General features: G+C 38.4%; 1 protein-coding gene across 1 annotated transcript in view; it reads left to right on the top strand.

The window, feature by feature from the left end:
- CSE1L (chromosome segregation 1 like) overlaps positions 1-24,198 on the top strand; it is a 44,506-nt gene that overhangs the window by 1,566 nt on the left and 18,742 nt on the right. Inside the window, exons 2-9 of the mRNA XM_039229993.1 lie at positions 10,318-10,413; positions 14,580-14,722; positions 16,894-16,995; positions 17,074-17,219; positions 17,762-17,852; positions 19,804-19,911; positions 21,506-21,598; positions 23,990-24,157. Of these exons, the coding sequence (XP_039085924.1) occupies positions 10,323-10,413; positions 14,580-14,722; positions 16,894-16,995; positions 17,074-17,219; positions 17,762-17,852; positions 19,804-19,911; positions 21,506-21,598; positions 23,990-24,157 (942 nt within the window). The 5' untranslated portion in view covers positions 10,318-10,322. The remainder of the gene's footprint in view (positions 1-10,317; positions 10,414-14,579; positions 14,723-16,893; positions 16,996-17,073; positions 17,220-17,761; positions 17,853-19,803; positions 19,912-21,505; positions 21,599-23,989; positions 24,158-24,198) is intronic.

Genomic DNA, 24,198 nt, shown 5'->3' with positions numbered 1-24,198 from the left:
AAGGGTATTTTCTCTTCCCATCTGGTTACTTTTATTTTTGCTAGTTTGAGGGCGAGACCGAGATTTCCTACACTTGATCTTAGCCAAAAGGCCAAGAAGTGGTACAGGTAAAGGTTTCCTCTACAGGATTGGATGGGTTTGAGAGCACTGCTCTACCTTTGGGATTAATTTGTTTCTTTATTCGTTTAACAACTAGAGCATCCACTCAATCTCTGGGAATACAGTGAAGAAATAAAAATGGATAAGGTTTTTTCCCTTGGAGAGCTTATATTAGTGGGAGAAAGAAACAAGAATACAAATAAATTAATTAGATACTTTCAGATAGTGATACGTGACAGATGAAGAAGGTGACATTTGAACTGAGACCAGCCATGGAAAAGCGAGGAGACAGAGCATTCTAGGCAGAGGGAATAGAAGGTACAGAGGCTTGAGGATAGGAACAAACTTAGAACATTGGAATATTGGAGGAAGATCCAGCTTGCTACAGTAATGTATGAAGAAAGGAGAGGTGTCTAGAGGCCGATCATGTAGGGCTTTGTAGACAGTACAAAGTTTGGATTTGAACGTAAGTGGTCTGTTCCTGTGATTAGAAAGCAGAGGGTGGGTCAGGGTGTTGGGGTATGTTCTTGATGTGTATGTGCCAGATAGTTTTCATTCATTGGATCTCTTTCCCTTTCCCCAGATGTAAGTACTCAGGAATGGTTCTCTAATATGGAGGAAATATCTAAGGAAAAGGCACAGATCTTGGATCAGCTTATGTCACAGATGTCTGTAAGATGGCCTTCGAAAGCAAAGCTTTTATTCCAAGTCTTCATCCATAACTGAGGGCCTGTGGGAAGAGGCTAGACTTAGGTCCAGCCATTCATTCAACAAGAAGAACTTGGAATTTAGTTAAGTCTCTCATAATTGATTTATTGTGGCACATGTGTTTTAGTTTTTAACTGAGATGGTAGGGATTTCCAAAGATAGTTCTGTGGAAAAAGTAAAGTGTTGCCCCTTATTTAAAGGCAAAAGAATGAATTTCCCATTTTTAGTTTGAATCTTTATTTTAAAATCAATAACACTTTCTACATTTACGTACTGCTGATATTTTATTTTATTTTTATTTTTATTATTTTTAATTTTTTTTATGTTTTATTTATTTCTAGGAGAGAGAGAGAGACAGTGTGAGCAGGGGAGGGTCAGAGAGAGAGGGAGTCACAGACTGAAACAGGCTCCAGGCTCTGAGCTGACAGTCAGCACAGAGCCCGACGCGGGGCTCGAACCCACGAACCGCGAGATCATGACCTAAGCGAAAGTCGGATGCTCAACCGACTAAGCCACCCAGGCGCCCCCGTACTGCTGATATTTTAAAAAGTCAAAGAACTTTCACCTGTGGCAAAATTAGGTAGCTTAATTAGACCTTGATCTTGCCCTTATATTGTGAATACCTATAGAGTATTTTCTAAAATTACCTGATTCGTCATCCCTTCCCAGATCAGGGCTAAGCTTACAATTTGGTTTTATAGTCATTATCATTAAGGAGATATAAAAAGGGTTTGTTGACAAATATTTAGTTCCTTAACTAATATTAAATTCTAGGATCTGTGTAGTATTTTGACTTTCAGGGGGTTTTGCCTGTATATTTATGTATCTCCCCCACAATTCCCCCCACGCATACTTTTTTTAGGTTTATTTTATTTTGAGAGAGAGTGCATAGGAGAGGAGCAGAGAGAGAATCCCAACCAGGCTCCGTGCTGTCAGTTCTGAGCCTAAATCAAGAGTTGGTTACTCTACCAACTGAGCCACGCAGGCCCCCCCCCCTTTTTTTTTTAACTTAAAAATAGTCATATCTTAGTACTTCAACTTTGTCATTTTAGGGTAGAATCCGTTTCTCCACCTCTTCCTATTTGTCACAGTCAATTGATCAGAACAAATGTATAGAATGATAATGCTTTTGATGGAAAAATCAAGAGATTATAGCTTTTGAAAGTAGTATAAGAACTATATATTAGATATTTATCACTTTTGTAAAGCTCTAGGGGGATTGAAGTGAACAAAACACAAAGCCCCTACTCTCGTGGAATTTAGTCTAGTGGAGAGAGAGGCACAGGGAACAAGAAAGCAAAGTAATATGCTTATAAAATCTGGAAATTTGGAGCTTGGAAAAATAGAATAAGGCAATGGAGAGTGGCTGACATGGGTGTTCTCTTAGATAGGATGGTTCAGGGGCGCCTGGGTGGTGCAGTTGGTTAAGCGTCCGACTTCAGCTCAGGTCATGATCTCACGGCGTGGTTGAGCCCCATGTTGGGCTCTATGCCGACAGCTAGCTCAGAGCCTGGAGCCTGTCTTCGGATTCTGTATCTCCCTCTCTCTGACCCTCCCCTGCTCTCTCTCTCTCTCAAAAATAAATAAAACATTTTTTTTTTTTAAATAAAACATTTTAAAAAAATTTAAAAAAAATAGGATGGTCCAGGAAGGTATCTCTGAAGAGATAACCTTGGAAAGAGACCTGAATGAAGTGGGTAGTGAGCCCTGTAGCTCTCCAGAGGCAGAGCTGTTCAGGCAAATAGGACACTAAATGCAGAATCCTGAAACAAAAATGTGAACGCTAACATATATGATCGGTAATCTAGGACAGATCTTAAATTCATTTCTTTCTTGAAACACTTTTTAGTGAATGGAAATTAATTGCGGTGGGTAAGTCGGTCGTGTAACTGAGTTCCTACGTTGTGTTGGGGCTCCTTATAATTGATCCTCGAAGAATAGTCTCTAATCCATACTGGGAACTCCTGCTTTAGCTAGTTGACTGACATATTGACTCATCCTTTAGTTCATGCAGCAACTGCTTATTGAATATTTTCCATGTGCCAGACAGTGGTAAAAGTCCTGGGCTTACAGAGACAAGACTATAAAGTTCCTGCGCTAAAGAGCTTACAAATAAGGATAACAGTTACATCAAAGATACTTTAAAAAAAAAAAGCTATTTCAGATGATGTTATTGCTGTTAATAGTGTAGATGATAGTGATGGAAGGTCTTTTTGAGGAGTTGATGGTGGGCTGACAGCTGAATGATGCCCAGTTTAAAATCAGAAGGAAGAGCATTATTACAGGCATGGTGAACTGTCTTGGCTGGTTCGAACAACAGAAGGGAAGACTTTTGTGGCTTAACCCCAGAGCCAAAAGAAGGTAGATGAGGTTGATAGGTGTCAGATTGCATGGAACTCTGCCATGGTAAAGAGTTTGGATTTTTAATTCAGATAATGATGAGGAATCTAAGAGATTTTGGTTGTGATAATGTCAGTGCTATAGGAACATAATTAAGAGAGTTAGTGAAATGCAGAATTATTAAGGAGTATATTAAACTCAACAGAATAGATCCAGTTAATCTCTGTAATCCTCCCAACACAACACACACACAGACACAGAGTTTCTAACATGCTGCCTTGCATAAATCTCAAAAAAGGCAGGACAAATTTGTGTGATACAGAGAGATGGATTTGTTTTGTTTTGTTTTTTTTGTAGGTCATATATACTGATGTAAATGATTTTACTTGGCAACAGCCAACTTTCATGATTTCATGAGATATTGAGCATTTCAGTATACAAAAAAAAGAATAGAAAACAAATTGGTTAAATCACCATTTTGCAAAGTTTTATATAATGAAATAGTTCTGTGACCAAGTAATAAGGGGGAACTCTGGATTAAACAACATTAACCTGATAATTTACTGCTTAAGTTCCTGAAGATGTTAAGGTGAATCTCCAAAAGAGGGGATTATAATGTATAGAATTTTCCAAACTTTTTTTTTAAGGTTTATTTTTAAGAAATCTCTACACCCAGCGTGGGGCTTAAACTCACAGCCCTGAGATCAAGAGTCACATGCTCCATCAACTATGAGCCAGCCAGGTGCTCCGACATTTTCCAAACTTTTGATACAAAACTTGGAAAGGGTGGCTTCTCAATAAATCGTGTGTATGGTTGAGTGGGACTCATTTAGCTTCCCTTATGATAAAGATGTTTCTAGTTTCTAATAGGGAGAATACAGTTAGTTTCAAACAAATCATTCTCCTTAGAAGGCTGTGGTCTCTGGTGGTGGAGGCGTATGCTGTGCAATTGTCTATCTGTCTCCCTCCCTTCATTCCTAGTCAAGATGTCCTTTCTGTTGCTTTTCCTGGCGCTTCCATTCTTTGCCAGACCTCTGTCCTTATTTCTTCACCTGAGAGACAGCCTTAGTTAGTAGGATAGGAAGAGAGTAGACCTATAAAGTCAGACTGATTTGAATCTGATTTTTTTTTTAAGTTTATTTATTTATTTAGAGAGAGAGTGTAGGAGTGAGCAGGGGAGGGGCAGAGAGAGAGGGAGAGAGAGAATCCCAAGCAGGCTCCGTGGTGGCAGCATAGACCCTGATGCAGGGCTCAAACTCATGAACAGTGGGATCATGACCTGACCCGAAACCAAGAGCTGATTGCCTAACCAACTGAGCCACCTAGGCGTTCCTGAATCTGATTTTTATTAACTGTGTGACTTGGGGCAAGTTATCTCTCTGAGTCTCCTTGTATGTAAAAGGCTTATATGAAATGATACGAAGCACGCGAAACATTTAGCATTGTGCCTGGTTTGTAGATGTTACCCTTCCCATGTTTAAAAAAAAAAAAAGGTATCCTAACAGATCTTCACTTGTTCTCCTTAACTCCATTCTGTTTTTTTTTTTTTCTTCCTTAACTCCATTCTGGAAACCAAGACCAGCCCAAAGTTCATATACTCCACTTTCATTAAGTTTTCACCTGTTTCAAAAAACCTTAGTGGCTTCCTATTATACATTAAATCATGTAACTCTTTAGCTAAGTCTTAAAGATCTAACAATCTGATCTCAGCCTCAAATTTCACTGTTCCCCAAAGGAGCTATGTAGCTTACTGTTTGTTACTTTGCTCACACTAAATTCTTTTTTTTTTTTTTTAATGTTTTATATCTGAGAGAGAGAGAGAGACAGTGTGAGCAGGGTAGAGTCAGAGAGAGAGGGAGAGAGATGCAGAATCTGAAGCAGGCTCCAGGCTCTGAGCTGTCAGCACAGAGCCCGATGTGGGGCTCGAACCCACGAACTGTGAGATCATGACCTGAGCTGAAGTCAGACGCTTAACCGACTGAGCCACCCAGGTGCCCCAAGATATTCACACTAAATTCTTGTGTGAGATAGGTCTTCATTCTCCTTTGCCTTTCCAGTTCTATGTATCCTTTAGCTCAAGACTCAGTCTCTTGGAAATCTTGGCCCAAATGGAAATGTAGGCCAAGTGACTCTCTTGTTAACCTCTCAGCAGTTAAGTTTCTGTGTGACTGATTTGACACTGCTACTCCAGGGGACAAATGTGTTTCAGGATTTCTTTTTGGATGCACATACTGTGGATTATGCAACATTCCCTGTGGGTGTGGGGTAGCAATCTGCAATCAAACACCCTAGTATTTCTTCTTAAGTGAGACAAATTTTTATACAAAGTGAGATACTTTATTTATAGCCTTAGGCAGTTTGGGCCAAGGTTTGCTGCCAGTGAGTTTGCCACAAATTTCAACAAAAACAAAAAAAACCTTTCAGTTTATAGATTTTTGGATTTCAAAACTGCAGGAAAGGGATTAGTTTTGTAGCTGGCATCACAGTTGTATCTTGTCTTCCAACTAATACGTAAGCTTCATTGAGAGCCTGAATTTAATTATATGTGACAAGGTCATTTTAAAAAGACAGTAAAATTTTATTTATTTATTAATATTTATTTACTTTTGAGAGAGTGAGTGAGAACATGTGAGCAGGGGAGGGGCAGGAGGGAAGGGGACAGAGGATCGGAAGTAGGCTGTATGCTGACAGTAGAGAGCTCCATGCAGGGCTGGAACTCACAAACTGAAATCATGACCTGAGCCAAAGTCGGATGCTTAACTGACTGAGCCACCCAAGTGCCCCTAAAAGTACAATAAAATTTTAATAACTTTCTGATTCTAAGTGTAATACATATGGTTAGTTGTAGGATATTATGAAAATCTAGAAGAATATGAAGAGAACAAAAATGTCTGGTGTTCATCACGTAGACGTTACTGCTGTTTACATTTTGGAGTGTATTTTTCTATATATGGGGGTGTGATAACATTTTTTTAAAAAAAGATTTTATTACATAATCTCTGTAACCAATGTTAGGGGCTCGAACCTAAAACCCTGAGAATCAAAAGTTGCACGCTCTATCCGCTGAGCCAGGCACCCCTAAATTTTTTTTTTTACATAATTTGAATTGTATATTTGACTTTTTTTCCACTTAGCTTTATTACATTTTATACAAATTATTACATAAATTTTTTTCTTGTTATAGAAGCCCCAAATGAAGTTGAGTGCATGGTTGCCCTGAAAAGGCGACATTTCCTAGGTTCCCTGGGGACTAGTGTGGCTTTGTCCCTAAAACTCATCCTGGGATGTAAGCAGAAGTGCAGTTTTAAAAAATAGCTATTGAAGGGGTGCCTGGGTGGCTCAGTTGGTTGAGTGGCCGACTTTGGCTCAGGTCAGGATCTCAATTTGTGAGTTCGAGCCTTGCATCAGGCTCTGTGCCTCCCTCTCTCTCTGGGACCCTCCCCACTTGCTGTGCGTCTGTGTCTCTCTCTCTTAAGAATAAACAAACATTTTAAAAAATAAAAAGAACTATCGAAGTATAACTCACTGTGAGTTCATGTGAAGTGTACTTTTTGGTGAGTGTCATTAGTAATTTTTTACAATTGTGCATTTATCTACATAGTCCCATCAGCACAATTTTAGAACATTGTTTTATCACCCCAGAAAGTTCTGTCGTTTTGCACTTAATTTTATCTATTCACCAAAAACCTGGAGACCACAGAGTCCTCTTTTACAGCATTCTTTTTTTTTTTTAATTTTTTTTTTTATGTTTTTTATTTATATCTAGGAGAGAGAAAGACAGCGTGAGCAGAGGAGGGTCAGAGAGAGAGGGAGTCACAGACTGAAACAGGCTCCAGGCTCTGAGCTGGCAGTCAGCACAGAGCCCGACCCTGGGCTCGAACCCACGAACCGCGAGATCATGACCCAAGCGAAAGTCGGACGCTCAACCGACTAAGCCACCCAGGCGCCCCCTCTTTTACAGCATTCTTAAACTTTTTGTTTATGGGGAATGATGTGTGCACACACTCACTCTTGTAAGCTGTATGTATGTGCTGTTTTTTCTGTCTGTATTTCTTTATGTCGTCAGTCATGGATATAAGCCATAGATTTAGCTTAGAATTTGTAATGTATTAGATGTGAATTTTTTTGGTCAGTGGCAGTGTATTCTGTGATTTATGTTCGGTGTTAAGATTTGAATACTTATGGGGCGCCGGTTGGTTAAGCAACCGACTTCAGCTCAGGTCATGATCTCATAGTTCATGGATTCGAGCGTCAGGCTCTGTGCTGACAGCTCAGAGCCTGGAACCTGCTTCAGATTCTGTGTCTTCCTCTCTCTTTCTTTCTCTTTCTTTCTCTCTTTCTTTCTCTCTCTCTCTCTTAATTTTAAATATATATTTTAAATTTTAAAAAAAAAAGATTTGAATACTTCTTTAATAAAATTGTTACTTTTTAAAGTTTACTTATTTTGAGAGAGAGGGAGAGCCCAAGCAGGCCCTACATTGTCATTGAGGAGTCTGATAGGGGGCTTCTTAAACTCCTGATCCGTGAGATAGTGACCTGAGCCGAAATTAAGAGTCAGATGCTTAACCTTAACCAATTGGACCATTGAGGCATTCCCTCCCCCCCCGCCCCCCCCCCACCTTTTCATTGTTACCTTTTTTTATTGAGCTATAATTGACATATAACATTACCATTAGGTTTGGGTATGTAATACGATGAGTAGTAATATATGAATACATTGTGAAATGACCGCAGCACATCTAGTGAACATCCAACACTAAACATAATTACAGATTTTTTTTTGTCGTCAGAACTTTGTTTTTCTTAAGTAGGCTCTGTGTCCAATGTGGGGCTTAGAACTCATGACCCTAAGATCAAGAGTCACATGCTCTATGGACTGAGCCAGCCAGCTGCCCCGCAATACAGTGTTGTTTGTTTGTTTGTTTATTTATTTATTTTAGTAATCTTTACACCCATTGTGGGGCTTGAATGCACAAGCCCAGTATAAGAGTTGTATGCTCCCCCAGCTGAGCCAGCCAAGTGCCCTCTATATTATTAACTATAGTCACCATGCTATATATTATATCCTTTTTTTTTTTTTTAATAGTTTTTATTTTTGAGACAGAGACAGAGCATGAGTGGGGGAGGGGTAGAGAGGGAGACACAGAATCTGAAACAGGCTTCAGGCTCTGAGCTGTCAGCACAGGCCTGAGGCGGGACTCGAACCCACAAACAGTGAGATCTGACCTGAGCCGAAGACGGACGCTTAACCGACTGAGCCACCCAGGTGCCCCTATATATTATATCCTGATGGCTTACTTGTAACTGGAATTTTGTACATTTTGACCCCCTTCACCCATTTTGTACACCTCTAACTCCCCACCTCTGGTAACCACCATTTGGTTCTCTATATATATGAGCTCTGGTGTGTGTTTTTTTTTTGTTTGTTTAAATTTTAAATTCCACATTAAAGTAAGATTATATGATATTTTGTCTTTCTCTGACTTATTTCACTTAGCATAATGACCTCAGGGTCCATCCAGGAGCACATGGCTAGCTCAGAGTATGCAACTCTTGATCTTGGGGTCATGAATTCAAGCTCACTTTGGGCATGGAGCCTGATTTAAAAAAAAAAAAAAAATCCATCCATTTTGTCACAGGTGGCAGGGTTTCCCTTTTTTATGTCTGAATATTCCATTGTAGACACATAATCACATTTTCTGTATCCATTTATCCAGCCATTTATCTTGGCTGCTGTAAAAAAAAAAAAAAAAAATGCTGCAGTGAACATACAGGTGCAGATATCTTTGAGTTAGGGTTTTCATTTCCTTTGAGAAATACCCAGAAGTAGAACTTCTGGATCACACAATCCTGTGACAGTTCTATTTTTAATTTTTTGAGGATCCTCCATACTGTTTTCCACAGTAGCTGCAACAATTTGCATTCCCACCAACAGTGCACAGTTTCCCTTTTCTCCACATCCTCGCCAACACTTGTTATCTCTTGTCTTTTTGACGATTGCTATTCCAACAGGTGTGAGATGATGTCTCATTTTAGTTTTGGTTTGCATTTTCCTGATGACTAGTGATGTTGAGAACTTTTTCATGTACCTGTTGGCCATCTCTATGTCTTGGAAAAATGTCTATTCAGATTTTGGACCATTTTTTATTCAGGTTTTTTGTTTTTATTTTTGTTTTTTTGCTTTTGAGTTGTGTGGATTTTCTTTTTAATATATTTTGGATATTAACCTCTTATCAGATACATGATTTGCAGATAATTGCTCCCATTTGGTAGGCTTCCTTTTCCATTTTGTTGATGGTTTCCTTTGCTGTGCAGAAGCTTTTTAGTTTGATGTAGTCCTACTTGCTTATCTTTGCTTTTAGTGTAGAAGGTTCCTTTTTCATCATAATCACAGCTGTCATCCTCTGAACCCCAGTGTCCTCCTCAGGTACGGATTCTTAGCATCTGGTTTGTTGTCAGTGTTTGTGATTGCATGTTGTACACAAAGGAATTTATTCTAGTTTCTTTAATCTCAGAACTCTTTATGGGGTCCGTATTTACTGCTTAAAATTGTATAACCAATTTTAATGGTGGGCTTTTTTTTTTAAGTTTTTAAAAATATTTATTTATTTTTGAGAGGGAGAGAGACAGATGGTGAGCAGGGGAGGGGCAGAGAGAGAGGGAGACACAGAATCCAAAGCAGGCTCCAGGCTCCAGCTGATAGCACAGAGCCTGACACAAGGCCCCAACCCACAAACTGTGAGATCATGACATGAGCCAAAGTCGGGTGCTTAACCAACTGAACCACCCATGCTCCCCTTTGGTGGGCCTTTTTTAAAAAAGTTTCTACTGAGTCTTTTTTTAAACTCTCATCTTCTCTTTTTTGTAGCATTAAATCTAATAAATGTTATGTGACTTTGATCAATTCTTCACCGTTGTTTTTCTGCACCTTCTTTTTTTACTTACTGGTATGTTTATTCTTCATCTCAAAATTAGCCCACCATTGTTTCCAAAAAGCCTGTTAACTTCTGGAACCTTGTCCCAGCTGAGTCAGGCTTATAGCCCATACCTTAAAACATAACAAATAGATGACCTTCAGAGAGGGGAAGACCCATAGTATAAAAGTATTCTTTTATGTAAATTACTGTTTCCCAATGTGACCAATTTACCAAACCTCAATTTTTGTTTTAGGTTCTATGGCGATGGAGCTCAGCGATGCAAATTTGCAAACGCTAACAGAATATTTAAAGAAAACTCTTGATCCGGATCCTGCCATCAGACGTCCAGGTAAAGAGAATAAATGTTTTGTGGTTTGATCTATTCTTTAAGGACAGATGAGGAAACCTTTGCATAATCTACCTGTATTTGTAAATTAAAAAAAAAAAAAGAAAGAATTTACACTTTGATTTTCAGGCATCATGTCTTTTTTATTCTCCAGCTATAAAGTGTGTGATTGGCTGCTTACCGCTGCTGTAACGTATGGTGATAGGTGTTTTTGGTTTGCTTTTGTTTTTTGAGTAAAATAGCTTTTGTCTTCTGGGATTAAAAAGTACTGCTGTGTCTAGAATGCTTTGTCCCTTCACCTTTTCCTGAAAATCCCCACACCTGCCCGTTTTAGAGAGATAATAATTAGGGCATAGAGATGAGAGTTAATTGCCTAAAAAGTGATTAAATGAATTAAACCAGGTAATGAGACACTGTCATGTAATCCCCATGCTGGGTTTGATTTAATTAATACATTTTAAGACCTAGGTTCCTCTCTCCTGTATTTTACCAGTTTCTGTTAGAAATTTAGTATAAGCTTAGATTTTTTTTTTAAGTTTATTTATTTGAGAAAGAGTGCACACCTGTGCAAGTGGGGGAGGGGCAGGGAGGGAGAGAGAATTCCAAGCAAGCTCAGCACTGAGTGCTGGACCAATGTGGGGCTTGAACTCCCGAACCGTGGGAGATCATGACCTGAGCCAAAATCAGAGGAGAGCCGAGATCAAGAATCCGACGTGCTTAACCAACTAAAGCCACCTAGCACCCTAAGCTTAGAGTTGTAAACTCAGATGCCCACAGGAGTCAGATGTGAAGGTAAATGATGGAGCAGGCCAAGTGAGGACTGGTCATATGTGACTTACATACCTTGGTTAAGGGCTTTTGGAATGAGCTAATAACTCTGGGGGGTTCAAACAGTTTTTGCAAGATCAGATTTCCAGCTTTGCTTGAAAAATAAAAGAAGTATGCAGTGTTCTCACTTTTAAGTGATAGCATCTGACTTCAAACATTTTGAAATACTATGCAGACCAAGCAAACTACTTCTGAGAGCCAAATGTCTCTTGTGGGAGGCTAGTCAGTAGATGATTCTCAATGGAAGCCTTATTAACCAGGTATGCTCAGCCTGCTGCTTCAGAACTTACTAATGGACGTGCTCAGAAAGAGGCTTTTAGAATGGCCCCACAGAGAAATGAGTGTGTGTGTGTGTGTGTGTGTGTTGAAGATACATGTTCTGTACAATAAGTAGAATGGCAAACAAGTTAATGCATCCATTCTGTTTTAGGATAGCCTTTGTGGTTTCTGAGGGAAAATTGTGGTTTTTCCCATTAGTGCTAAAAGAAGTAATGTGTTCTTGGAGGAAGGAAAATTAATGGGCGTAATCTTCTTAGACTTTCCCAGAAAGCCTCTGCAAACCCTGTCTGTTGAAAATTATTTTTAATAATTTTGTGTTTGTAAGGTGCGGTTGTTACTGTTTAATGAATCCAGGGACAGAGTGTAGGAATAAATTGATGTTTCTGGAAAGAGTTATGAACATAGCATTTCTCGGGTTGGTTCTAGACCGACTCAACATCTGAAGAAAATGACCTGGAGGTTGAAATGTGTAGTGAATCCCAGCTTATAGATAACATGTGCTCCTTTGGTTCTTGAGATGACGCTGGTATGGATGAACTGGAACACAGTTTAAGGCTCCTTGAGTGTGTTAGAAACATGTCAGTGTAAATATTTGGTGAACAAATTAAAGGAAGTGAACACAGAAATAATTTGACTTAAACTCATGAGATTTCTTTCAGGTTATTGATTACAATTTAAGAAAGAGATCTAGCAGTCTTTATGGGCTTTTCCCCAGAGCATGGATACAGTGTGTTGCCCTGTGTTCAGTGCTCACCACTGAGAGGAAACAACCAAAGCCTTCCAGACTCCTACAAAACTGTAGTGGCCTTCTTGAAAATCATTTTCCAGTTTATTTCATTTATTTTTTTTAAAATGTTTTTGTTTTTGAGAGAGAGAAAGAGTGCTAGCTGGGGAGGGGCAAAGAGAGGGAGACACAGAATCCAAAGCAGGCTCCAGGCTCTGAGCTGTCAGCACAGAGCCCAAACAGGGCTCCAACTCACAAACTGCGAGGTCATGACCTGAGCTGAAGTCAGACATTTAACCAGCTGAGCCACCCAGACAGCCCAACATTTTGCAGTTTATCATTACTCATCTTATAAAAAAAAATTTTTTTTTTAAATTTCTGAGAGAGAGAGGGACAGCGTGAGCAGGGGAGAGTCAAAGAGAGAGGGATACACAGAATCTGAAGCAGGCTCCAGGCTCTGAGCTAGCTGTCAGCACAGAGCCCAACATGGGGCTCGAACCCATGAACCATGAGATCATGACCTGAGCTGAAGTCGGATGCTCAACTGACTGAGCCACCCAGGCACCCTCTTTTTTTTCCTTTTTTTTTAATTTTTAAATTTTTTGGGGAGAGGGGGAGAGAGAGATCATGAGCAGGAGGGGTGTAGAAGGGAAGAGAGAGAACCTTAAACAGGCTCTACGCCCAGCGCTGAACCTAATGCAGGGTTCGACCTCAGGACTGACTGTGAGATCATGACCTGAGTCGATGCTCAGCTGACTGAGCCACCCAGGTGCCCCTAGCATTCCTCATCCTTTATTTTTTATTAAAAAAAATTTTTTTAACGGTTTTATCCATTTTTGAGAGACAGAGTGCTAGCAGGGGAGGGGCAGAGAGAGGGAGACACAGAATCTCAAGTAGGCCACAGGCTCAGAGCTGTCAGCACAGATCCCGATGTGGGGCTTGAACGCACAAACCGTGAGATCATGACTTGAGCTGAAGTCGGTTGCTCAGCTGACTAGCCACCCAGGTGCCCATCCATCCCTCAGTGAATTTTTGATGAAAGGTCAGTGCAAAAGCAACACATATTCAGTAGAAACCGTTGAAATTGAAAACTTCAAATTGTGAATTTTGAACCTCTCCCTGGACCAGTGATAGGCAGTATAGTACTATGTCATGATGCGGGGCAGTGGCAGCGAGCCCCGGCTCCCAGTCAGTCACGTTACCACAAAGGTAAACAACCAGCACAGTTAGAACCATTCTGTTCCCATGTAACTTTTCTGGTTTCACTCTCAGTATAGTATTTAGCAAATTCCACGAGAGAGTCAACACTTTATTATAAAAGAGGCAAGAGGCTTTGCAATACATGATTTTGCCCAACTGTAGGCTAATCTAAGTGTTCTGAGCACTTTGAGGGAGGCTGGGCTAAGCCATGATGATGTTGAGTACGTTAGGTGTAGTGAATGCAGTTTTGACTTCTGACATTTTGAACTTAACCATGGTTTTATTGGGACATAATCCCACCTTAAGTCGAAGAAGGTCTGTATATATGAATTTTGCCTGAGACTCACTTAATCTCTCTGAGAAGCATTTTCTCTTTCTGCAGAGGTGCTAAGTCAGTCAGGCCGTGCTACAGGTTTGCCAGAATCAAGTGAGGTGTTTTGTTTTGTTTTTTTAGTTAAAAAAAAGTGTTTTTTAATGTTTGTTTATTTTTGAGAGAGAGAGAGCGCACAAGCAGGGTAGAGGCAGAGAGGGAGGCACAGAATATGAAGGCTGCTCCACGCTCTGAGCTGTCAGTACAGAGCCCAACACAAGGCTTGAATTCACAAACCTTGAGATCATGATCTGAGCCAAAGTCGGATGCTTAACTGACTGAGCCACCCAGGTACCCTCAAGTGAATTTTAATGGATGGTAAATTGATTTGAAAACTCAAGTATTATGTAAATTTAGCGTAACACCATTTGTAGTCCATTTAACACATAAGAATAGTGAAGCCTCGTAGACCCATGATAGATCCCCTAAGGGAAAAAAATATCCTAATCTTTCAAGTTTTTGGATGCTTTTTGAATTTTTTATGTTTATTTATTTAGAGAGAGGGAGACCTTGCAAATTGGAAGAGGCAGGAGAGAGAGAAAATCCCGAGTAGGTCCCCATACTGAGCATGGAGCCTGATGCGGGCTCAGTCCCATAACCCTGGGATCGTGACCTGAGCTGAAATCAAGTCAGACACGGAACCAACTTAGGCGCCCAGACGTCCCTAATTTTTTGATGCTTTTAATCGGATCTACATAACTCACCTATATATAAAATGGAAAGATTTGATTAAATAACAAATCTTCTAACATGAAAATTCTTTTACAGCTGAGAAGTTTCTTGAATCTGTGGAAGGAAATCAGAATTACCCACTGTTGCTTTTAACTTTGTTGGAAAAGTCCCAGGATAATGTTATCAAAGTGTGTGCCTCAGTAACATTCAAGAACTATATTAAAAGGAACTGGAGAATTGTAAGTATTTTGTGAACACATAGTCTTATAACCTGTATGTTTATAAGATTTATATATGCAGTGCTCCTGAAAGATTAAGGTACAGATTAAAAATAAAATTAAATAGAACTCTCCTCAACAAAATATTAGCAGATCAAATCCAAAAAAGGTGTAAAAAGAATTACACACCAAAACCAGGTGGGATTTATTCTAGGTATGTAAGGCTGGTTCAACATTTAAAAATCAGTTAATGCATCATATCAGTAGATGAAGAAAAAGCATTTAACAAGATCCTACCCCCATCCATGGTAAAACTGTCAGTAAACTAGGAATGGAAGAGAACTTTCTTGACTTTATAAAAACTAGCTACCAAAAAACCTAGAGCTAATACCCTGCTTAATGGTGAGAAACTTGAAACCTTTTCACTAAGATCAGGTACAAAGCAAGAATGTCCCCCCTCATCACTCCTTCTCAACATTGTTTTGGAAGTCCTTGCTAATGAAATAAGGAGAGGAAGTAAAAGGTTTAGTGATTGGGAAGGAAAACAGAAAACTGTCTTTGTTCACAGATGATATGATTGTCTATATGGAAATTCTGACAGACTTAACAAAAACTGGACAGAATGCTTCTCCAAAGTTCCTATTGTTTCATTTGCGCTCCTATAGATGACTTGAGCTTGCTAACCCAGGTTGCTAGAGAGTGTGAGGCTTGGTTTTTGCCTCCACTATGGTTGAAATTTTTTTTAAGCTTATTTATTTTGGGGCGGGGGGAGGTGCATAGAACGGGGGGAGAGAATCCCAAGCAGGCTTCATGCCGCCAGTGCAGGGCCTGGTGTGGGGCTCCATCCCACAGAATGTGAGATAAGGACCTGAGCCAAGATTAAGAGTTGGACAGTTAACTGACTGAGCCTCCCAGACGCCCGTCCATTATGATTGAATTTGAATGTTAGCCCATTGTCAACTGAAGAGAGATTCTGTGGGTAGACACAGTCTTACTGAATAATTGAAGCAGGGTCTCTTATGGACTGGAAAAAATTAAACACAGTTGAAAAACCGTGTTCTGTATATTAAAAATTTGTAGAATGTAAAATAATTTAGGTTTGGAGTTTTTGATAAGGGATATGTGGAAATAAATTCTAATTTTAAGGTGAATCCTTTTGTACTGCAAGTTTAATGAGTGGTATAAATTAGAAATTAAGAAATTAAGGTATTTTCCCTACCTTAGGACAGTGGTTCTCCATGGGGGGTAATTTTGCCCACAAAGATGTTTGGAGACATTTTGGTTGTCACAGCCGGGGGCAAAGTGTGTTAATACGGCCTAGCAGGTGGGAACCAGGGATGCTGGTAACTGCCCTACAGTGTACATAAAAGATTCCCATACCAGAGACTTATCTGACTCAGAATGCCAGTAATGCTGAGACTGAGGAAACCCTTAGGATAAAGAAAAAAAAAAGAAAGAATTGCTTTGAAGTGTTAGCAGTAATGATATTTAGAAAATATTAAGGTTGACAAAAATGGTAAGTTTTTCTAAAAAGTCAACTTTAAATATGCCTAAATATTTATTTAGAATTCTTTTTTTGTCTTCATTTCATGAAAGAGTTTATGAGGTAGTAAATAGTGTTCTTAAGCTTGTACAGGTAGGTGTTGAAAAAATAACTGGTGAATTGTCAGGTGTTTAAAAATCCATCCCTCTGTTCTCAGACATGCTAGCCGCCTTCTGTCTTGATTTGTAAAAGTAGTGAGACTTCAGAACCTCTTTGAGTGATGCAGTCCTGGATGTTTTCAAACTGGTAATGATCAAGTTTTCATTGGAAAGAACTCTGACTTAAGGCTAGGGTCAGATCGAAGGTTCTGGAGATGGATGTGGGCTCTGCAGTACACGTGCATAAAGCCTTTAAGCATACGTTCTGAGAACGGTGACGTATAGAACTCACCAGTGAAGGGAGCCAGTGAAGCTCATTGATTTGTATGTAAAATATTTGCATTTGGGATGGAATATACATTTTTCTTTAGAAAGGGTTTATGCTTTCATCAGATTATTAAAGGAATCTGTGACCCATTCATGTTGAGGGACTTCCTTCTATGTTTTTCTTAGAAGGCCAGGCAATAAATGGTTCTGTTTTGTCTATAAACCCATATAGTCATGGATATGGACTTCATGTTACTTACTGTTGATGTTTTTTTGCTTTTAAGGTTGAAGATGAACCAAACAAAATTTGCGAAGCTGACCGAGTAGCCATTAAAGCCAACATAGTGCACTTGATGCTTAGTAGCCCAGAACAAATTCAGAAGCAGGTAATGTCAGGCCCTGCGATTTAAGGATGCTTGTTTGCAGAGCTTTGATCTAATTAATGTTTTCTCTCCCTGCTCTAGTTAAGTGATGCTATTAGCATTATTGGCAGAGAAGATTTCCCTCAGAAATGGCCTGACTTGTTGACAGAAATGGTGAATCGTTTTCAGAGTGGAGATTTCCATGTTATTAACGGAGTCCTCCGTACAGCACATTCTTTATTTAAAAGGTATTGATAAAAATTTTTTTTTTTTAAAGAATTTATTTTTAAATACTCCCTACCCACAACTTGGGGTTCAAACTCACAACCCCGAGATCAAGAGTCTCATGCTTTTCCAACTGAGCCAGTTAGGTCCCCCAATAAATTCATGTATTTAAAAAAATAGGTATTTATTTTATTTATTCAGAGAGAGAGAGGGGCACAGAGAGAACAAGACAGAATCCCAAGCAGGCTTCCCTCTGTCAACACAGAGGGCTTGCTCACCAACTGTGAGATCATGACCTGAGCCAAGATTAAGCTTAACCAACTGAGTCACCGAGGAGCCCCAATTCATATTTTAACAATACTTTTTTTCAAATGCTTTTGTTTGTGTAAACAGTTGTATTTTTGTGACTATTGTCATTCCTTTGAATTTGGTAATCTTAGAATAAGAGAGAAGCTTCTCAATTCATTATTGTGTTTGTTTCTTAAGTAGTGCAATCTATCCTTTAAGGCCTAAACTCAGTAAACCTAAAGCTTGTAAATTTACCTACTTTACCTTAATTTTTTAGATATCGCCATGAATTTAAGTCAAATGAGTTATGGACTGAAATTAAACTTGTTCTGGATGCCTTTGCTTTGCCTTTGACTAATCTATTTAAGGTAATGGAATAACATCTCGGTGATACTGTAAAATTACTTAATATTTTAAATTGCTTAATTATTTGTGTAAATTTTATTTAAGAGAATGCTTAATGTCTATTTGGTAGTTAATAATTAAAGCAGCATCTCCTTTGAAAAATTCCAAACCTATACAGAAATAGAGAAGATGATCTCATGAACTCCCATGTATCTATTACACAGGTTTAACAGTATTACTCCCCCCCTTCCTCTCATTTATAGCAATATTTAAAAGCAAATCCCAGACATCATATTTCACTCAAGTATTTGAATGTGTGTTTCTAAAGGAATCAGTCCCCATTTTGATTTGATTATATATGTAGTTCAACTAATTAATTTATATATTTGTATATCTTCTTGTAGTGCATAGGCTGCTTTCCTAAACATGTTTTTTATCTTTGTGAGAATCCTATAAGATTGAAAGATTAAAAAAAAATTTAATTTTCAAAAATTATTTTTAAGCAATCTCCACACAGTGTGGGGATTGAACTTAAAACCCCAGTGGAATCAAGAGTCACATGCTCCACTGACAGCCAGGTGCTCCTTTTTTTTTTAAAGTTTTGTAAGTAATCTTTACACCCAGCATGGGCTTGGACTCATGACGCCAAGATTAAGAGTCACATGCTCTTCTGACTGAGCTTGCCAGGTGCCCTGAAGGAGGTATATTTTTAATCTTTTTCCAGATAAGGAAAGAGGACTCAGTATCCCCCAGCTAATAAAAAAGGGGGCCAAACCTTAAACCTGGTTTTGCTAACTCTGGGAAAGCTGCTTATTTCCTATTTTCAAAAAAGGAAAGTTGTATGATATTCACAGCTTTCTAAGATGTTAAAGTGTGTACAGAAATTTTCATGGGTAGGATGTCTTACTGATTGCCCTTTTATTTTTTTAAATGTTTGTTTATTTTTGAGAGAGAGCATGAGCGGAGGTGTGGGGGTGGGGAGGACAGAGGATCTGAAGTGAGCTCTGCGCTGACAGCAGCAAGAGCAAGGGGCTCCAACTCCAGAACCTTGAGATCGTGACCTGAGCCAAAGTTGGACACTCAACAGACTGAGCCACCCAGGCTCCCCACTGACTATACAGTTTTATCTAAGAAAATAAAATTGGATAAAATGTAATCAATATTTTCCATTTATTGGGTTAGCACAGATTCTTACTTGGTTTTACTAATGTTAAAAGTGTTAGCCAGAGTGCAGTGAAATGAAGTCTAGTGTCTTGTCCATTGAATTATAAATGGTAGTGTGTGGACTTTGATGTTTCATTAAGAAAACCTTAATATTCAAATTTCTTAACTCCATGATATAGGGAGTAAGATTCGTTGAGTGTCTTTTACATTGTACATGAAGTACTAGGATATTTTATGTATATTTTTTTCATTCTCTGAGGTAGGCATTATTTTCAGATTATGGATGAAATTGGGGCTCAGTAAAATAACTTGCTCAAAGTAATGCTCATGATGATCAACAGAGTCTGGATTATATCCATTTCTATCTGGCTTGCAAAACCTGTGCTTATAGCATAGTAATCTGCTTTGGTAATATACTTCTAGAATTTCATACTGCAAAAATTAGAGGTGTGCATAGTTTCAGATAAGCCTGTTTATTGTAGTTAGAATAATAAGTAATTGGAAACATGCCAGGTGGCACAGGAATTAATTAATGGGAGAGCATATAAGTAAATACAATTTTGAAATATATTTATATGCACAAAGGAGAGTAGAAGGATCTAGTCCAAATATTAACATTGGACTTTTTAGTAGGGCTATTATGGACAATGTAAAAATATATACTGTTGTAATATATGACTGTATATTACAGAATCCCTTATATGACTGTATATTATTTAAAAGCTAAATTTTGGAGATCTAAGTAGTCTCAACTTATTTGACTAAAGTTTACACTAACACTAAAACTCTGTTCCTAAATTCCTTTCCAAGGCCACTATTGAACTCTGCAGTACCCATGCAAATGATGCCTCTGCCCTAAGGATCCTTTTTTCTTCCCTGATCCTTATCTCAAAATTGTTCTACAGTTTAAACTTTCAGGTAAGTTTTGTTGTATTTCTTTGTTATTTTTTTTAGGTTTATTTATTTATTTTGAGAGAGAGAAGGAATGAATCCCAAGCAGGCTCCATGCTTTAAGCCTGATGATGATGATGACCTGAGCTGAAACAAGAATTGGATGCTTAACGGACTGAGCTACCCAAGCACCCCAGTTTTGTTGTATTTCTTGCTTTTGATTCTTTGATGTTAAATATGCAGGTTCTCAATGATAAAGACTTCTTGGCCAGTATTGATTTTTTTTTTTTTCTGGAAAAAAAAGAAGTTTTTTTCTGTCTTCCCCCATTCTTTGTCTACAAATAGCATTCTACTTTATAGTTGTTCCTGGAGATATTTCTAGGATATTTCTAGTGGGTATCGTGTGGGGAAAGGTAGCATTCTTTTGTAGTCCAGTAACTTAGAGAAACCCCACTTCCTAAATTGCTGTTTTGGAGAGTCACCCTGTATATGGTATTGTTAAAGACATTGAGAGATCACATTTTCAGGCCTTTCTCTTTTATTCATTTAGATGGATATTAACACTAGGGGAACCATGTTTTGGTTACAGGTCTCTGGCTAGCTTATACAAAAAGGCTTTTATTGGAATTATGGGGGATAGAAGGCAGAAGAACCAGGTTTTGGAAGGTGTAAGAAATTGTGGCATTTCAGAGGAAGCACAGCCATAGACTTCTAGAAAGAAAATGTCTGGTCATCCTCTTGCTCCTGAGATAGTGGCCTCTATTCTTTCTCTTCTTGAATTGTTACTTTAAGATTCAGGACCTCAGGAATGAGAAGAGGGGGCTTAACAGTGCGCATTACTGTGCTGACATACAGGAGGAAGCTATCTGGCTTTCTCATTGTTCATCGCCAGGGCCTGGTACCTGGACTTCATCCTCCTAACATGACTACACTCACAGTGGCAGGAAGAGCATTCTGCAAAAGGAATGGGTAGAATAGGAGATGAACAGCCCAGAATGGCATATCCACATCTGTGTTCCGCTGCACACCAGTTCAAAAATTTTTACTTAAAGGATATCACTGTTTTCACTTACACCTTCTTTTGAATTCTTCTTCCTAGAAATCAGGTAGAATGAGGCTCTTAATAACTTGTTAAGCATAGTTAGGGAAACCAGAAGAGGAGGCATAATCTTTACCTTGGAAAGCTTATCCCTCATTAAAGGGGATACTTAGGCACAGGAAATCAGTAACTGTTTAAGATGGTAAGTCTGAATTGTGGTCATCTTACAATAAATGCAATAGTTCAGAAAGGAAAAGGAAGATACTCGTAAGCACTGAGTTTTTGTAAGGAAAGGTTTCATACAGTCTTAGACCTTGAAAGAGAAAGGACATATAGATTGGGACAGGAAATAGAGGTGGCCTCATTTGTGGTTGAAGGTGTATAAACAGAAGACACAATAGTTTATTCAGCTACCAGACCCAGCTGGAATAGAGAACTCTTGTCTAAATAGTTAATGGTCGGCTCAGGCTGAAAAGTGTGGACTTGAGGCTGTAGGCATGTTGGAAATATTTGGCATGGAGCAGAACTGAACTAAAATAACATTTATTTTAATCAAAAGTCTCAAGTTAGTGTTTATTCTAGGATCTCCCTGAGTTTTTTGAAGATAATATGGAAACTTGGATGAACAATTTTCATACCCTCTTGACATTGGATAACAAGCTTCTACAAACTGATGTAAGTATTGTTTTAAAATGTTTCCCAAGTAGCTGCCTTTTAAATGAAGAATTGTTTGAAATATTAGATTTTGATTATGTCTCAGTTTTTAAATATGTAAAAAAAAAAAAAAAGGTGCCCTCTGAAAACCTTTGGAATATAGTTAGACTTCAAAAAATGAAATGATTATTTGAGAATGCTTGTTTTATTTATTTTTTAAGTAAATTCTTTGCCCAACATGGGGCTCAAACTCAAGACCCAGAGTTAAAGAGCTTTACTTGTTTACTGAAATAAGATGAAATGTTTTACTGAACATTTAAATTCTGGCTGCTAAAATTTTTTTTACTCTTGCGCTATTAATAGGTAGAACCCAAGAATACAAGTAATATTTAATTATAGGGGATGTTCTATGTTTGGTTATTTGCAGCATACAGAATTACTCTTCTTTTGGGCCTGGTGTAGGTAGGTCCACAATTTATAGAGAAGACTATATCATTACACTGTTCAAAGTAAAGCCTTAGAGCATTCACACCATGACCATTTTATGAAATAAAAAACCATGGTTGAAGATACTAAGAAAACATAAACCTTTTTAACAATAGCCTCTTTTTTTAAATTTTATTTTATTTTATTTTTTTTACAAATAGTTTATTGTCAAATTAGTTTCCACATAACACTCAGTGCTCATCCCCACAAGTGTCCTCCTCCATGCCCATCCCCCCTCCCCCCCTCACCCATCAGTCCTCAGTTTTTGTCAGCATTCAAGAGTCTCTCATGGTTTGCCTCTCTCCCTTTCCCCCACCATTTCCCCCCTTCTTCTCCCCCATGGTCCTCAGTTAAGTTCCTCCTAATCCTCCTATACGTGCAAACATATGATATTTGTCCTTCTCTGCCTGACTTATTTCTCTCAGCATAACACCCTCAAGGTCCATCCATGTTGCTACACATGGCTAGATTTCATTGTTTCTCATTGCCATGTAGTATTCCATGGTATAGATAAACCACATCTTCTTTTGATCCATTCATCTGTTGATGGACACTTAGGCTCTTTCCATGTTTTAGAACAATAGCCTCTTTTTAAAAAGCATCCACAGCATGGGAAAGTGGGACCATTATGAAGGTTTGTAATGTGTTGTAGTTTCTGGTCTGGGATTTGTAATAATATGTACTTTCCGACATAGGGCACTTACTTTGTGTTGCTCATTTGCGTGTTTATTAATAGATTTATGATCTGCCTCTTTCCCAAGAAACAAAAAACGTAAAAAGTAAAATACTGAGAATGCTTCAAGTTCAGATAAAATTAGAATAGGTGATTCAAATCAGTTTTGGAGAGTGAGGTGCAGACAGAATCATCTCTATGGGTGTCCATCAAATTTTGTCTGAGATTTACCAATTAAAGCAACAAAAAAACTACGGCTCCCATGACATAATTCTTTCAGTCCAGTAAGATAAAAACGACACCCTTGTCTTCACATTTAAATCTAAGGGAAGTTTTTCACATCAAATTCTTACAGGGGGCTCTCTGCCGTTTACACCAGCTATCACCTTGTGTCCTCACACTGTAATATTCCTTATATTTACGCCTTGAGGAGACAGCTGTTAGGGAGTTCTTTTCATCTTTTCTAAATTTGAGTTCTTTGGCACTTAGTACAGCTTAAAGGGGGCTTATGGATTGTTGTTCTAGGAGACAGTGTTATATAAATGACATCATGGTTAGATTGGGGATGGCAAACTGTTCCTGTAAAGGTTCAGGTAGTAAATATTTTTGACTTTGTGGGTTGTACAGTCTCGGTTCCGACTACTCAGCTCTGCAGTTGTAATGAAAGCAGCCGGTAGGCAATATTGTAAATTATATAAATGTAAAGAAGGAACGAGCAAGGCTGTATTTCAGTAAAACTTTACTTACAAAAATAGGCAGCAGGCCTGCAGACCATAGTTTGACCCCAAAATTAGATTGCTGTTTAATACTTTATAACCGGAATATTGTTGGTGAGAATCTTACAGCATTACCTTAATATATTTGAAGTGACAGCCTTTTGGGAGGAGATAGCAAGACAGTACAACTGACCATGTCACAAAGGAAAGTGTGATATGGTCTTTATCATTTAGATTTCTGTAGGAATGTTATTTTCAATTTAACATGTAAATATTTTATAATTCAACAACCAGAAGAAAAGTCTGTTTAACTTGAAAACTCGAAATTACTCTCACGGATTAAAAAATGAGAAGTATTTCATTTGTTTGGTATTTGAAAAACTAAATGAATAAATTGATAGTGGCATCAATGCCTTTTGTAACACTAGACTTTGGGTTAAATTTTTAAGGATTTTATTTCATGAATTAAAGCTATTCTCTAAATTTATGGTAACATTAAACATGTATGTTTGAGTTTTCTTTTTTCTCTTATGTGAGGATGAAGAGGAAGCTGGCTTGTTGGAGCTTTTAAAATCCCAGATTTGTGACAATGCTGCACTCTATGCACAGAAGTATGATGAGGAATTTCAGCGGTACCTGCCTCGCTTTGTCACAGCCATCTGGAATTTACTGGTCACAACAGGTCAAGAGGTTAAATATGACTTGGTAAGATGATGGTGGAGAGACAAATAATTAAGGCATTCCCT

This window comes from Hyaena hyaena, unplaced genomic scaffold, assembly GCF_003009895.1.
Source record: "Hyaena hyaena isolate Hyena2069 unplaced genomic scaffold, ASM300989v1 scaffold_42, whole genome shotgun sequence".
NCBI lineage: Eukaryota > Metazoa > Chordata > Mammalia > Carnivora > Hyaenidae > Hyaena > Hyaena hyaena.
Note: the sequence above shows the minus strand (reverse complement) of the source record. Positions and strands in the feature narration are given on the sequence as shown.